General features: G+C 27.4%; 4 protein-coding genes across 4 annotated transcripts; all 4 read right to left on the bottom strand.

Moving 5' to 3' along the window:
- Window positions 1-987: 987 nt before the first annotated feature.
- On the bottom strand, window positions 988-1,332 carry LOC130803797 (uncharacterized). The gene has a single exon (XM_057667999.1). It carries the CDS (start codon window positions 1,330-1,332, stop codon window positions 988-990), a length of 345 nt encoding a protein of 114 aa, XP_057523982.1.
- A 1,549-nt stretch (window positions 1,333-2,881) lies between these two features.
- On the bottom strand, window positions 2,882-3,585 carry LOC130803796 (uncharacterized). The gene is made up of 3 exons (XM_057667998.1): window positions 3,296-3,585; window positions 3,183-3,250; window positions 2,882-3,090 (listed from the first exon to the last, which is right to left on the bottom strand). Exons 1-3 carry the CDS (start codon window positions 3,583-3,585, stop codon window positions 2,882-2,884), a joined length of 567 nt encoding a protein of 188 aa, XP_057523981.1.
- Window positions 3,586-3,619: 34 nt separating this feature from the next.
- Window positions 3,620-4,704, bottom strand: LOC130803795 (uncharacterized). Its single transcript, XM_057667997.1, has 2 exons — window positions 3,973-4,704; window positions 3,620-3,877 (listed from the first exon to the last, which is right to left on the bottom strand). The coding sequence occupies exons 1-2, from the start codon at window positions 4,702-4,704 to the stop codon at window positions 3,620-3,622; spliced, it is 990 nt and encodes a 329-aa protein (XP_057523980.1).
- A 447-nt stretch (window positions 4,705-5,151) lies between these two features.
- Window positions 5,152-8,861, bottom strand: LOC130804616 (uncharacterized). Its single transcript, XM_057669118.1, has 6 exons — window positions 8,754-8,861; window positions 8,498-8,582; window positions 7,894-7,980; window positions 6,887-6,934; window positions 6,233-6,289; window positions 5,152-5,422 (listed from the first exon to the last, which is right to left on the bottom strand). Exons 1-6 carry the CDS (start codon window positions 8,793-8,795, stop codon window positions 5,262-5,264), a joined length of 480 nt encoding a protein of 159 aa, XP_057525101.1. The 5' UTR covers window positions 8,796-8,861; the 3' UTR covers window positions 5,152-5,261.
- Window positions 8,862-15,638: the final 6,777 nt, after the last annotated feature.

Below are 15,638 nucleotides of genomic sequence, written 5' to 3'. Positions count from 1 at the left end.
TTTGTAATGCACCTTTTGAACTTTATAATGCCAATAATTTGAACGAAAATAAAATTGTTACAACATTTAAGGGCGTTGATAAATTAATTGGTGTATTAAACATTAAAATGGTGAATTTAACATGTGGAAAAATCTTACAAAATGATAAATTAAACGGAAATTAACAAGAATTTAACCGCGAAATGCTACGATAGTTAGATAGTGCATAAATTGAATGCTACCATATAAAAAAATCTTATAAAGATACTACTACTGACGTTTTATAAAAATTAAATTGCTACTATATGAAACTTCTCTAAAAATAAATTAATGAACTTATTAATTTTGTTTAAAACACTATATCCAACATACAGAGTATTATTTTTTTATATAGTTTATCAGGGATGGTTCAGGGATTGGATCTGAAAAATCACGCTAGGCCAAGAACTCATGAACGTAAGCAAAATTAGATTTACTCCGGGTTGGATGCCTTATTATTTTTAAAACATCATTATCCACGTACTTCACAATTGCCATAGATCTTCAGCTAACTACTACGACAAATGGGACAAATTTAAAACTACTTTCCTGTTTATTTGCTTTCCGGTCTTTTTTAATCATATGAATTAATATGATAATGAATCTTAAATAATTTTTACAGGTAATCAACTTAATATAAAATTATATATTTTAGATATTATAGTAAAAAGTTTAAGCGTAAAAATAATTGGATAGGAAACTGATTTTTGCTCTTTAAAAAACTAATGTAAGTTTGAATTTTTTTATTAATATTCACAAATAGCCTAAAGTTGAAAATTTTTAATATATATATATATATATTAAAAATGTGCGAACTTGAAGAGCTTGAAGAGCCAATTGAGTGTCGGTGATGGAAGTGCCAAGATTGTTTAGAGAAGTAGCAATAGTTTCAAGTTTATTGCAATAAGACTTTACATTGGAAAAAGTGGATAGAGAAATGTCATTATATTGTGACTCAAGATGAAGAATTCAAGATGTCTTATTATTTTGGAAATTATTCTCAAGACGATTCCAAGCATCAAAGGCACAATCATCGGGATGAACTATAGATTGAAGAAGAGAGGGACTAATAGAGCCATAAATCCTTGTGCGAACAATGTCATCAAGACGTTGCCATTCGGAATCTTTAGAAACTAAAGCTTTAGAGGAGTCATCGGGAATAATATGAGAATCCACAAGGTGAGCTCGAAAATGAAGCTTGAATAAAGTGACCCAAGTATGGAAATTGGAACCACTTTCATTATGTTGGATAGGGATACTTGTTTTTATGTTAGTAACCAAAGTGGCGGGATGGATTTTGGTGGGAGAGGCCATGGAGGAGAAAGAATAAAGAGAGGAAGGAGGAGATAGGTGGCGGCAGCCTTGAGGGGTGCTGGCCGGTTGCAAGAAGGAGATTCGGGATCAAAAAAAAAACCGAGGCTTCTGATACCATGTAACAATGAATCAGGTTGCATTCTCATTAGGAATAATGTTAATATATACAAGATTACAAACCATACTTTAGGAAACTAAATATTTTCCTAATATTCTACACAATCATAAAGATTTTATAAAATGTGCAATTAATCAAAAAGATATTATTCTAATATATTCTAAGATTTATAAACAATATTATCGACGTACTTATCATATAGCTCAATCTAGCTAACTACTACCAAAAACAAATCGGAGAAATATAACAAAAAATAGACCATTTTGATAATCTGCGGTCCAGTCTTCGTTTAATTATATTTATTTAAATCTTGCATAGTCTCTCTTAAGAATATCATATCAAATTAATCTTCCATCATGCATGAGGCTAAGGGGAGGGAAGTAATAGATCAGATTTGATGTTAGAATCTGGCCTGAAAAAGTGATACTTACTCTAAATGAAACAAAATTCGATTCTAGCTAACTAACACGTTTTACTACAGCATAAATTGGGTAAAAGATAAAAATATTTGAGAAAATTGATTATTATTTATGGCGTTTTAAATATTATATTTAAAGATAGATTGGATCCATATTTAAAGATAGTTAAAATAAATTTTTTGCATAAAGTGTTGCTTCATACTATCCAACACCATGTCTTGTATGCATACGAGACCATATCAGTCCATTCCTTTAATAGATTACTTTAAGATTATAAGTAATTATTTTAAGTTTATAATTAATCAAACTAATTAAAATTATAATCGATTACTTTAAGAATCATTTTAAGATTATAAGTGATCATTTTAACACTATAACTGTACATATATTAGGCTAGGCTAGCCTAATAAGACATTCTAATCATAAGCTCATATCATTTGAGAACTTGTGTTATCCTTTTAGTTTTATAATATCCTCAAGATATGTTATATGAGATTATTAAAATTTATATTAAACACTTCTCTAAATTAGCCTAAACTCTTCAATTATAAGATTATGAATCTCTCACTAATTTGCTCACAAACAATACTCAAAGATTTCTAGTGGATGCTTACTCTAAAACCCTTCCATCATGGCCCTCAAGACCTCACATTCAAATGCTCTCACTTCTCATAGTTTGATAAAAAAAAAAAGTACTCGTTGTGTTAGAGTATATAATATGGAACCTCAATTATCAGTTTTGTCAAGAAATCAATTTAACCGGCCAAAAGCTTAAGTTGATGGTTGAAGTTTTATAATATTTATATCAGTGGCGAATCCAGAACATAAATTTAGTGGGGGCACAATTGATAAAAAACATTCAATAAATAAAATTCAAAAACTCATATATATATATATATATATATATATATATATATATATATATATATATATATATATATATATATATATATATATATATATATATATATATATATATAATGTTTTCAATTCAACTCTATAAAATAATATTCTATAACCTATTTCGACAAGTTTTCATATCTTGAAATTGACGAGTAATAAGAACATTAGAAATACTAGAAAATAAATCCTTCTCAATAAAAGTTACCAAGCAGTCATTCATCCATTGATCTCCCATTTTTTTTCGCAATTTTGTTTTAACGGTATTCAGCGCAGAAAAGCTCTCTCCACTGTATGCTGTTGCAACAGGTAGTACCAAAGCTAATTTCAAAAGCAAATAACTAAGGGATACACCACATTTTCTTTTTTCTTCATTAACATCTGAGGAAGATCACCTAATCCCTTTAAATTACCAAAACGATCATCATTTCGCATATCAACAATGTAAACCTTAAGTTGATGTTTAAGTTCTATAAGATCACTATCTGAAAAATCGTGTGGATAAAACTTATCCAACTTTACTTACTTGTCAAGATCAAAAGCATGAAATGAATCAAGAGGACTAAAACAAGCTATGGAATGAAGCAATTCTAAATTTGTTTCATTAAAGCGATTGTTCAGCTCCTGAAGTAACATGTCTATAACACTCACAAACAAGTTAGCATGATAGTGGTGCCACATTGTAACGTGAGGAGTCATGCGCCTTGATTTCCCATTGACAAAAAAATTATCATTCATATTAGGGACCAGTATTTCATGTTGTTCACAGAAGTTTGTGACATCCTTTAAAAGGGAATCCCACCCTTCATCTCTCATCTTTTGTAATTCTTCTTTGCAAAATTTTACAAAATTAATGGCTATCTTGATCCCTCCTTTGCAATGCTTTTGACAAAACATTTGTTATCCCTAGAATATTTAACATCAATTTCAAGGAAAAAATAAAATCAAAAGTTTGCAAAGTTATTGACAAAAATGATGCTTCCCCTCTTTGTTCTCTTTCTCTACCATCTTGTGCAAAGAAATCAAGCACCTCAATCACTATATCAAACATAATGTTTAAATTTACAAGAGAATGATAATGAGAACCCCATCTTGTGTCACTAGCCCTCTGAAGAGTACGTTCTTGGTTTAAACCCTTACCACTGTTAGTCGCACCTATTTTCAGTCTTTCTAAAGTTTTTTAGCCTGTTTTTCTTTTAACACATCTTGACGCTTGTTAGATCCTCCAACAACATTAACAAGCATAGCCACCCAATTAAAAGAACAAGCAATTTCTGTGTGATTTTTAGCGACAGCAACTAGGGTAAGTTGCAGTTGACGAGCAAAACAGTGAACAAAGTAAGCTGAACTACTTTCTCTCATGATCAAAGTTTTAAGGTCATTAAACTCACCTTGCATATTACTTGCTCCATCATACCCTTGACCCCTAATTCTTGAGATACTCAACCCGTGCTCAGAAAGAACAAGATCAATACCCTCTTTAAGAGTGGAAGAACAAGTATCCTTTACATGAGTAATACCAATAAATCGTTCTTTAATCTTTCCTTCTTTATCAATAAAACGTAAAACTATTGCCATTTGTTCTTTCTTAGATATATCACGAGTCTCGTCAACCAAAATACCAAAGACATCATTATTAAGTTCTTCAATTATAGCTTTTGTCGTTTCTTTGGCAGCGGCATTGACAAGATCTTTTTGCACCATAGGGGATACCATTTGTTGATTTCCAGGAGCATTGCTCAAAATAACTTTAGATATATCTTCATTGTGATCAGCCAAAAATTGTAAAAGTTCACGAAAATTTCCTCTATTTGAAGAATCCCGACTTTCATCATGACCACGAAATGATAACCCCTGGTGTAGAAGATATCTTATACAATCAAGTGATGCAATCAGACGTATTTTATAATCCCTATCAATGTCTCTAGATTGCATTGCTAAAGCTGTTACAATAGATTGATTTGGTTTTCATTAAAAGTTAACTTGCTTTCACACAAAAATTATGTACACTACCAACTTTCCCAACATGAGTTTTTAGTCGACTTTTTTTATCCCACAGGTTAAATCCCTCAGAAATAAATGCTTCACCACCATCTTGCCCCCCTACTACTAAATTTCTCCTTCCGATTTCTATCAGGCATAGTTTGAATACACCAACATTAATTTTAAAACAAGAAGATAAATAATTCACAAACAATCATAATCACAAAAAATTAAAAAAACTTTATTTAATGTTGAAGAACTATTTCATGCCAACACAAAATAGCACATACTTAAATGATCATAATAATCATCATCAAATAATCATATTACATAAACTTCTCTTTTAAAATCTTCCATTGAGAAACATCTAGAAGTTTCCTAAAATAAGGTGAAGGGCCACTTGTATGACTGGAAAACATAGAAGTTTCACTTGATTTATTTCTTAAAAATTTGAGTTTCTAGAAGTTTCAGTAACACCATTTATTGAATGATTGGTTGGAGGTGACGCATCATGCATGGGTTAAAGTAAAATCAGAAATTGGTTTAAAGTTGTTGGGTGCTGCATTTGTAGATATAAGGCTTGATGTTATCTTTGGTTCTTCACTTAGCTTTGATATTTGATGATGCCCTGATGTAGATTTTCCCCAAAGTCTACCTGCTTCTCTTGATCCTGATTTTCAAATTGTTTATTAAATTGCAAATTCATGTGAGACACGGTCTTTTGAAGAGACTATTTTTAATTGGGTCAACCATTAAAAAAAATAAAGAAAGAATATACATTAATCTTTAATGGACTAGACCCGAAACACGTTTCCAGGGACCGGCATTTATTAAATTTACAAAATTATAACTTTTTGTAACATAGGTTTTGGTGACAAATTAAAAATGCTACTGATTTGTATTTTTAGTGTAAGAATTATTGGTTTTTATTTTAAGTTAAACTATTATAAAGTGATTTAGTAATATTTTATTAGGCCTTTAGTGGCAAATATAATTGTTACTATAGTCCATCGTGATATTTATGAGAAATTTCACTAGATCTTATGTTGCAAAAAAACTTTTTATTATGCTGCTAAATGATCTAATAAATGTCACTAAATCCACTATATATACTATTAAAAATTTGAAGTAGTGTCATTTAAATTAAATATCGCTATTCCATTAAAAGCAAATGATATTGTAGTGTAAAATAAATTTAAACATATTAAGACTCATAATTTATTTAAAAAATGTAAAAAAGTCAAATATAAATTGTAAACTAGAATTAAGGATCAGGTAATATATCCTGGAGCCTCAACCATCAGCTTAAGTTTTTAGTTGAGTTAGATACTGACATTAAAATTAGGAAAAATGCATAATTAATTTAGAGACTCTATTATTTATATTTATTTTATAGAAAAAAATTGATTCTAAATTAAAATCAATTTAAATACACAGAATATTAAAAGTCTATCTATACTTAAATTTTGATTAGTCTTACCTGAAACGTCCTTACGCAAAGGACCTGCTAAAGCTTCTTTTCCTGAGGCTTTTCCTCCTGAAAATCCAAATTAATTTTATTTCAATATATATGGTTATATTTGCATCCTTTTGTTAATCACCTTAGAAGTTGTCATTTTTTATGCATAAAAATATATCAACCATAAAATAATTAGTATAAGTTTACGTGCAGAATAATATCTTAAGTTTCATTTATTACTATTAGTCGCTTATAAATAATTCAAATTGTTTTTTATTTTAATATATATTTATGATATAGAATATTTTTATATTCCATGAGGAATAACCTGCTTAATATTAATTGATACAAAATATTTACTGATTTGTTGAATATTTATCATTTTTACCTTTAGTATTTTCGGTGGATGAAAAATAAATATGACTGCGACACGTGTCATTGAGATTAACCGTTTTAGTATTAAATATACATCGATTAGCTAGTCAGTACTTCCTATGTTCTAATGAATTTTCCCTATACAAAATTTAATTTTTTTTTAATTTCTTAGATGTATATATGAGGCAAATTAACTCATGAGAAGAATATTTAAATCTTCTTTTTCTTGGGCTGATTATGCTCTTAATACTGAAATCACGAGTCATTAATGTTTAAACTTGGAATTATTAATACTTTTACCTGAGGCACCTTTAGAGACTTCTTTATACGTAGCAGTTGAAGCTTGGCCTGAAAATTTTCCAAAATTCGTAAGATAAATTATTAATATAGTAAAACTACAATTTTTATTAACTAGGGAAAATAATTCACAGAAAAAGACAAGATATATTTGGGCCAAGAAAACCCGTACCGGAAAAGAAAAAAAAGTTTCTTTTAAGGTACGTGTTTTCGTAGTTAAAAAAGTTTTGGTGTTATATACTTCCTTTAATTCTGAAATACTTACTATATATCAATTTTTAACACAATTTATCGTTCAAGTTTACTTTATTTTTACTGCTAATGTGTTAGAAAAAAATATAGTTAAGTGAGATCTTGTTTGAATCATCTAATCACATACTTTTATAATACTAACGGCCTGTTTGGTAGGTGGTAATAAACGATGGTAATGGGAATAAAAACTAGTGTAATTATGGTTGAAAAATCTCTTGGTTACCTTGATGGTCATGCTTATTTAATTTCAATCATCTCATTTTCTTCAAGAAATTCATTCCAATTCATTACCTTTGGGAGAGGTGGTATTAGATGGTAATGAAAATTTATAAACAAAAAAACTTTTTTGTGATTAAAATTTCATTACCATGAGAATTATATGAGACTTTTGATGAAATTTTACACTATAAATCATTCTCATTACCACCATTTAATACCACTAACCAAAAGGGCTGTAAGTTTTTATATTTTTTAGTTATATATAGTTTAATATATAAATAATCAAAATAAAGTTTTTATATTTTTTAGTTATATATAATTTAATATATAAATAATCAAAATAATTTTAGTGAAATTGAGGAAGTATATTATTACTAAATAAAATTGCTTTTAAAATATATAAACACTAACTCAATGCAATATTAATGTTTTTCTTATCATTTGATGAATTAAGTTTTTTTTTATCATTCTATTATATGGCTAGGTAATAAAAGTAAAATGTAATGGGGTAAAAAAATATTTGGGTAAAAAACCTTTACCGCAGGGATACGCATGTAGCTTTCCACTTTTGTCGTAGTGTCTGCACAATGCCGATAATAACTTTCTAAATGGTGATGGTACTATTGCTGAATATACAAAGGACACATGGCTCTCGTTTAGAGTATTATTCAGGGCTTGTAACCTTACTAATAACATTAATAAAAAAGTTATTTTCAATTAATTATTGATAGCAAATATCATGTGCAGATTTATATAAATAAAAAGTGCATAATATAATGAGTCAATTACTATAGTCCATTATAATTCGAAATCAAAGAATCATAATGAATAATTTTATAGCTATAATAAGATTAATACACTAGTGGAACAAAACCTTAAGTGCTACGGTTTTTAGTCCATTATATGCTGTGATTTTAACTCAAAGCATTTGTGCTAGTAGCAGATGGAACTTTATTAGCTCATGCAGTTCAAAACCGCAACATAAAAGTATTTTCTTAGTTAGAGAGCATGCTATTTTTAAATTTATTTTGCTTTGGAGTAAATTAAAGAATCTCTAAATCATAAGGTTAAAAGAAAATTACTAAATCATTAGACTAATCTATAATTCTCGTGATTTTCACATCTTAATTATTTTTTATTTACCTTCATTCGCCGTGGAGGGTGCTCCGGCAACAGCTTCCGAAGCTACTTGAGTTGAAATTGATATAAAATGTGCTTGGCTTGTTATCTACATAAATAAGATAAACAATAAAAAAAAAACTCGTTGTTGAATCAATTAAGAAAGAAAATTAACTATTTTTGCTTTTTAAGACCATTTAGATAAAAAATGTAACAAAATTTGTAAGACAAATATTTAATTATTTAACGTAAATAGCATAAAAAAGTCAATATTTTATACATAGAAAATAATGAAGATGACTTTAAGGAAGGATGATCCCATTGAAACTGAATTGTTTAATATTTGATACTTTTTTAGCCCGAGTAAATTATAATATTGTATTTTATCTTTTTTTATTTTTTTTATTTTTATTTTTTCAATTGTGTTTTATATATTTTTTGGAATAATTGTTTTTATGAAACAACTGAAATGCCAGTTTATAGAGAAAGTTGTGGTTATTGGAGTATTTATAAGGTGTTTGAAGGGCAGATATTTGATGATCCTCCACCACGAATAATTTATGGAAAGTCATTACATATATGCAATGGAAAAAATTATTGTGGGAGTTCACTATACATTAAAGGTAATGGATTCTTTCTATTTTTGTCAAACTATAAATAGTAAGTGGCTAAGTTATTATAGTACAAGGTATTGCTATTTTTAACACAACTTTGATTTTCACTCATTAATAAGGCACATTAATCAAAATGGCATGTCATATCAAATAATAATAATAATAACAATAATAATAATTAAAATTTTAATAAAATTAAGTTCAATTCAACATTATTATACATTTACTAGCAGTTTATAAATAACTTTTTAAGGAGAAGAAAACTTTCAACAAAATTGTTTTGGATCGAGTTTAATCAAATATCTCATAATTTTCGTATTATATTATACTTATCACTAAAATAGCTACATATACCATATTTTTTAGTAGTTTTTTAAAAACTATTTCTTATTATTTTCAATAAAAACAACTTTATATATCATAATTATTTAATATATACTCTAAAATTGAATCTGACAAAACTATATATTAGGTTATAACTCGAAAATATTGATAAAAAAACTCTAAATTTAACCAATAATTAAGTAAACAGATTGAGTTGATTGGATTTCGATTAGATCAAATTTTGAGATGGGATAAACATTAACATAAGTCCCATGACTACACATTTAAACTAAACACAAATTCTTGTATGAAATGGTGTCATTTTGAGATGCGCTTCACCTATGGGTTGAATAGTTCAACTAATACAAGCAATTAGCATATAATCTCTTTATTATGAAATCGTCTTAGCGAGAGACAATCTCTTAAAAAACTAGTTCGATCCAAGTGTTTTTTTTTTTGGAGCGCTTAAAAAATCAATGAGATTTATGGGCCTTAGATGCTACAGCCTGTTTACTTCTTGGGCCATGCCATCTATTTGTTGTGCAATATTTGATAGCAAGGCCATATGTATCCTCAATGTATTAACTGTTGACCAACAGGACAACAATGAGCGATTAAATTCACAAATTATTGTATGAGATAGTTTCACCGAAAGACGCGTTTTATACACGGGCTAAATCACCTAATTAATACATAGTATGAAAATATGAGCTCCTTGTTTAAGCTCGTTTCACCAGAGACGGTTTCTTATAAGAGTAGCTTGAATAAATTTTGGTGTTGGCAATACCACATCTTTTAAAAAGTAGTAATGCACTAATGTTTGAGCGTATCTATATCATGTCACGAGTCATTTGATCAAAAATTTATTAATACTGAAATGTCTAGCATATAACACAGAAAAATAATAATAAAATTTGTTTTGTACACGTATAAATATGAGTGTGAATGAAAAATTGAAAAAATTAATTTCATCGATGTTCTCTTAGAGAGCCCAAATACGAGTTATGTATGCTAAGAGTCACATGTCGTAATTCAAAAATTGAGTATACAATAATCCCTCTTAGCTGAATTGAGAGGCCAAATTTAAAAAGATGGTTGCTTATGTTATCATGAAGTTATAACGTAAAGCCTATCATTTTTCGTCATTGCTTGCTTCACAATCCGCAAACACAAATGCTAATTACATATACCTACTTTTATAATAAAATTGTACTACACAATATATACTCCTATGTACTTTTAGGATAGTAATAGGGAGAAATTTAGTTGTTTTAAAGACAAATGTAGATATCTGGTAATAAATGAATAAAAATAATTGATTGTATTGATAAATTAAAAAAGAGTTATATTGTATTGATAAATTCAAAAGAAAGTGGTTAATTATTGTCAAAAAATATTAATATGTAAAATGAAAATGATAACCTAAAATGAAAAATAATGCTAAATGAAAAGTATGGGAAAGTACACTACAAACTTTAACATAATTTAGGATTACTTTATATTACAATTACATCATTCTATCATTATCATATATGGTTGAAAATTCTAAATTATTCATTGTTTTTTTGATAAGAAAAGAGGCTCAATTGCTCTAATGAGATTTCCTCTAAGTGAGAGTGGTTGCATTTTTGGCCAAGTTAAATTACAAAAACAATTTTTCCCTTTAAATTGCTTATTATATTAATTATTGGTGCAATTAGCCTAATCTTTTTATTTAGTGGGCTAAAAGGGTTGTCTTAAGTCTTAATTTTTTTAATGGATTGCCTATACAACTTTACGAGAGCACAAAGAATGATGAATCGAACTCATATAACTTATGGAAATATGGGATTCTATTCCATAGCTAAACATGATATTTTCAATAATTAAACTACTAAAAAGAACTAAATGTAAAAAAAAAAAAAAAGAAATCATGGACATCATAAAAAATTCATTTAAACTAATAATTATAATAAAATGTGTAAAAATCACTTATTCATGTACTTGCCACTAAATGCATGTAGTATTCAAATTTATAGATTTCGATCGAATTTCATCTACATTCTATTTCTACCATTCTCGTTTTTTATTCAACAAACAATAATTTGCATTTTCACGGTTTAAGATGCAACTCAATTAAAAGTTTAAATTGATGTTCTAAGTCAATGATAAATTATATATTTTATCACAATCAAAAGTTTAAGTTGATGATTGAGGCCTCAAAATATGTTATATACTCTAACACGCCCCCTCACACGAGACCCATTGAGCTAGAAGTGTAGATGCACATAAGCGTTGAATATTCCACTTTAAATGAGGGGTGGTTGAGATTCGAACTCGTGACCTCTTATCACATTGGTTTTGATACCATGTCAAGAATCCATCTCAACCAAAAGTTTAAGCTGATGGTTGAGGCGCCCGGATACGTTATATACTCTAACAGAAATTCAAACTTATGACATTCCATCACGTTGACTCCTAATATCATATTAAGAAATCAAATTGTTTAATTTATAGTTGAAGCCTCATAATCTGCTATAAACTAAACTATGCTCATCTTTAAACTTATTGAACTTTATTTATTCAAAATATTTGAACATAATAATTTATGGGCGTCTTTTTAAAGTTGGGAGACTCTTTAGCCGCATTCTCCTTAACGGGTATGGGTTGTCATCTTCTACTCCTTCTCAGAGACTGATCATAATTTTTATGAGCAAGATACACTAATTACGATGATGATCAGCATTTTATGGGGTTGTGTCATCCACTCAATACTTTATAATAATGATAATTTAATCATCAAATAACAAGGTACCATTTGGTGATAATTGCATAATTGTAATGTTTTTTTTGGTACAATTGGCTCCCTATGAATCTCAACAACTATTTTTATTAGATTCTAATGTGAATTGGCGATGAGACGCTGAAACTTCACCAATCATTATTGTGCATATGAAGTTAATTAGTCCAACTACTTTACTTTTCTGTTGGTGGCTAATTGAATTGGATCCTAGCAACTCCACATTTCTAAATAGAGAATGTTTTCCTTCAAGTTTTGTACGGATTTATTAAATAATTTTGAAGACAATAATAAATTATTCCTATTTTAGAAAGGAAGAATTTCTACTCAATTATATTGGAAATATTAATTACCTAAACTATTTATTTATGCCAATCGCAAAAGTTGAGGCCAGTATATATTTATGGGTTTAATTTCATCAATTCATCATTATCTTTGAAAGCTTCAATTAATTCTTAGTTTAAGTTGTGACACGGTGATCAATGATAAATTTTTTTAAACTACTTGTAAAAATTAAGAAAATAATACTTTTTTTGCATAAGAAAATGATATTGTTAGTAATATTAAGTATTAGAAAATGAATAATATTATAAAATCAATAATTAAATGATATTTAACAGGAATATAAAGTACGATGATGATGATGATAATAATAATAATAATGTCATCAATATGCCATTTTAAAAAGGATAAATTTCATAAGAAAGTGATATATATATATATATATATATATATATATATATATATATATATATATATATATATATATATATATATATACATATATATATATATATACATATATATATATATATATATACATATATATATATATATACATATATATATATATATATATATATATATATATATATTATATATATATATATATTATATATATATATATATATATATATATATATATATATATATATATATATATATATATATATATATATATATATATATATATATATGATATCACCTTTTTTGCTTTAGTAATATATTAATAATAAATACAATAATAGATTATTTGTTAAGACATGTTGCCAAATAGGCAAATAAATCAAAATGTATATACATCTATGACACTAAATGGAACGCTCAATTTGCCTATATATATAGATTATGCAAAAATTTTATTTAGTTTAATCATTTTTTTATCTATCATACTCTTAGTAGGGTAAAAAAATCTCCACTATCAAAGAAAAATAATAATGTTTTTTATAAATAGGGATGACAAAATGGATATGGGCAGTACAATATGCACTCCACATGTTCATATTCACCACCTACATATCTAGCTATGATGGGTGAAATTTTCGTAATCACACTTGTCCATGGGTACGCATTCAAACCAATTCTTATCGAGTATGGTTAACTGGTTATACACATCTTAAACTAACCCGCTTCATATACAAACCAATTCCTTTCCACTACGGCGAACTGGTTATACCCATCTTAAACTAATCCGTTGCACATTGTTTGAATTATATGTGTTCCATACAATCACAATTCCTTGCAACTTTAATTGTATGTCTAATTTAAAATAAACCTTATAATATAATAAGATAAAATTAACATCCTTAAATTTGTTACAATAATTTTTTCGCAAACTGGTTATACCATCTCAAATTTGTTACAATAAGATAAAATACAAAGCATTGGATATGGGGCGGCGGGAATAAGACAGATTGAACGGATATGAGATGGGACAAGTGGATACAAGACAAAAAAATCTCATACCTAGTTACCCACTACATATCTACTATTCATGACAAATAAGATTTTACACACTCATACGGTCATACCCATCCAAACTGAGATAGATACATCGTGAAATCTATATATTTTTACCCACCTTCCATCCAAATTCATAAGTGAACTTTATATTTCATATCTCTTAATACATATCATTTTCTCTACTATTATCTTTATTTTTGAGCAATTTTATTTGGGTGCAGTTTGAAAACAAACACTATAACAAAACTAATTTTTTCGCGATATAGGATTCAGTGAAATTAAAAAAATTATCAATGATTTGTATTTTTAGTGTAATAATTATTGGTTTTTATTTTAAGTTCCACTATAAAGTTGTAACAGACTCAAAATTCTTAATTTTAATTTTCCGATTAATTATTCCGAATTTTCAATTCAAATCTCTAATCCTTTGATTATCGATTTCAAACCATCTTTAATTCCTAAATCTTTTCCAATTTTGTTATTTCTTTCAAATATTAAACTTTAAAATAGTATTTTGTTTAAAATCTTTTTATAAGCACTAAAATATTATTTTATTATTTTATAGTACGAAAAGTAAAATTTTATTATTATATTCACGGTCTTGTAAAATGTCACGTTTTATCTTTCTTCCTTAAACTAACATTACTACTTATTATTTTAACCTTATAATTTTGATTTAATTATTTTATACATAAAAATGAGTCATATTTTTATTATTAACATTAAGTATAGTTTAAGCAAAATTTTCTAAATAAACTACATATTTTCATGATCAAATTTACCTATTATTTTAAAGTATATTCACTTGTACATACTACAACAAAAATTTGATAAAACAAAATTTTTTCTACAGTAACCCATGATGTTCATCACTTACACAAGCTATCACCGTTTTCTTACACAAACTTACTTTCTTCTACACTCCAAACTCGTACACATTCACTTACACACTCCAACTCTTATACATTCACTTACACACTCTAAATCACTTACACAAGTTAACCTTCTTTTATACTCCTAGCACTCTTTTTTATACAATCTAATGAACTACATAGTTGCCCAAACCCAATATAAATACCTCCTTAGCCATGAGATCACTTACACCACCATCATCAAATCTTTTTAACATTTTTTCTTATATTTTCACTTCATTAAAATCTACTACATTAATACCTTTATTATTAATTGAAGAAATTCAAAAACATGAAGCTTAGATTACTCTTTATTTAGCTTAAATCATCATCATTATGGAGCATTATTGGGTTATTAATTTGGGTACTTAATGTATCATTATTTTTGGAGTTTAGATTTAATTATTTTGGGAGCTTAGAAGATCATCATTATTTTGGGAGTTTGGATTAATTATCTTTGGAGCATTATTGTCTATCTTGAAGAGTCTTATTTCTTATTATTTTCCTAATTAGTACGTAGTACTAATCTTTGGTGTTAGTATGGTATAACTTCTTACCCTACTTTTTTGTGGAATTTTACATTATATTTACTTTATAATATGCAAAGTATGAAATATGCTAATATTTTTTAGTAGGAAGTTAGTTTAATGAAATTATGATCAAGATTATATTAAGTATGTGTAAGCTAAAAGTGTATGTTAATTTAATAATCTTTGAACAAGTTTAGAAAGTTGGGTGCAAAGTTATATGCTAGTGATATTAAGTATGATTCATGTTATAAACTAGTGCTAATA

The sequence above is a fragment of the Amaranthus tricolor genome, chromosome 17 (assembly GCF_026212465.1).
Source record: "Amaranthus tricolor cultivar Red isolate AtriRed21 chromosome 17, ASM2621246v1, whole genome shotgun sequence".
In the NCBI taxonomy this organism is placed as follows: Eukaryota; Viridiplantae; Streptophyta; class Magnoliopsida; order Caryophyllales; family Amaranthaceae; genus Amaranthus; species Amaranthus tricolor.
Note: the sequence above shows the minus strand (reverse complement) of the source record. Positions and strands in the feature narration are given on the sequence as shown.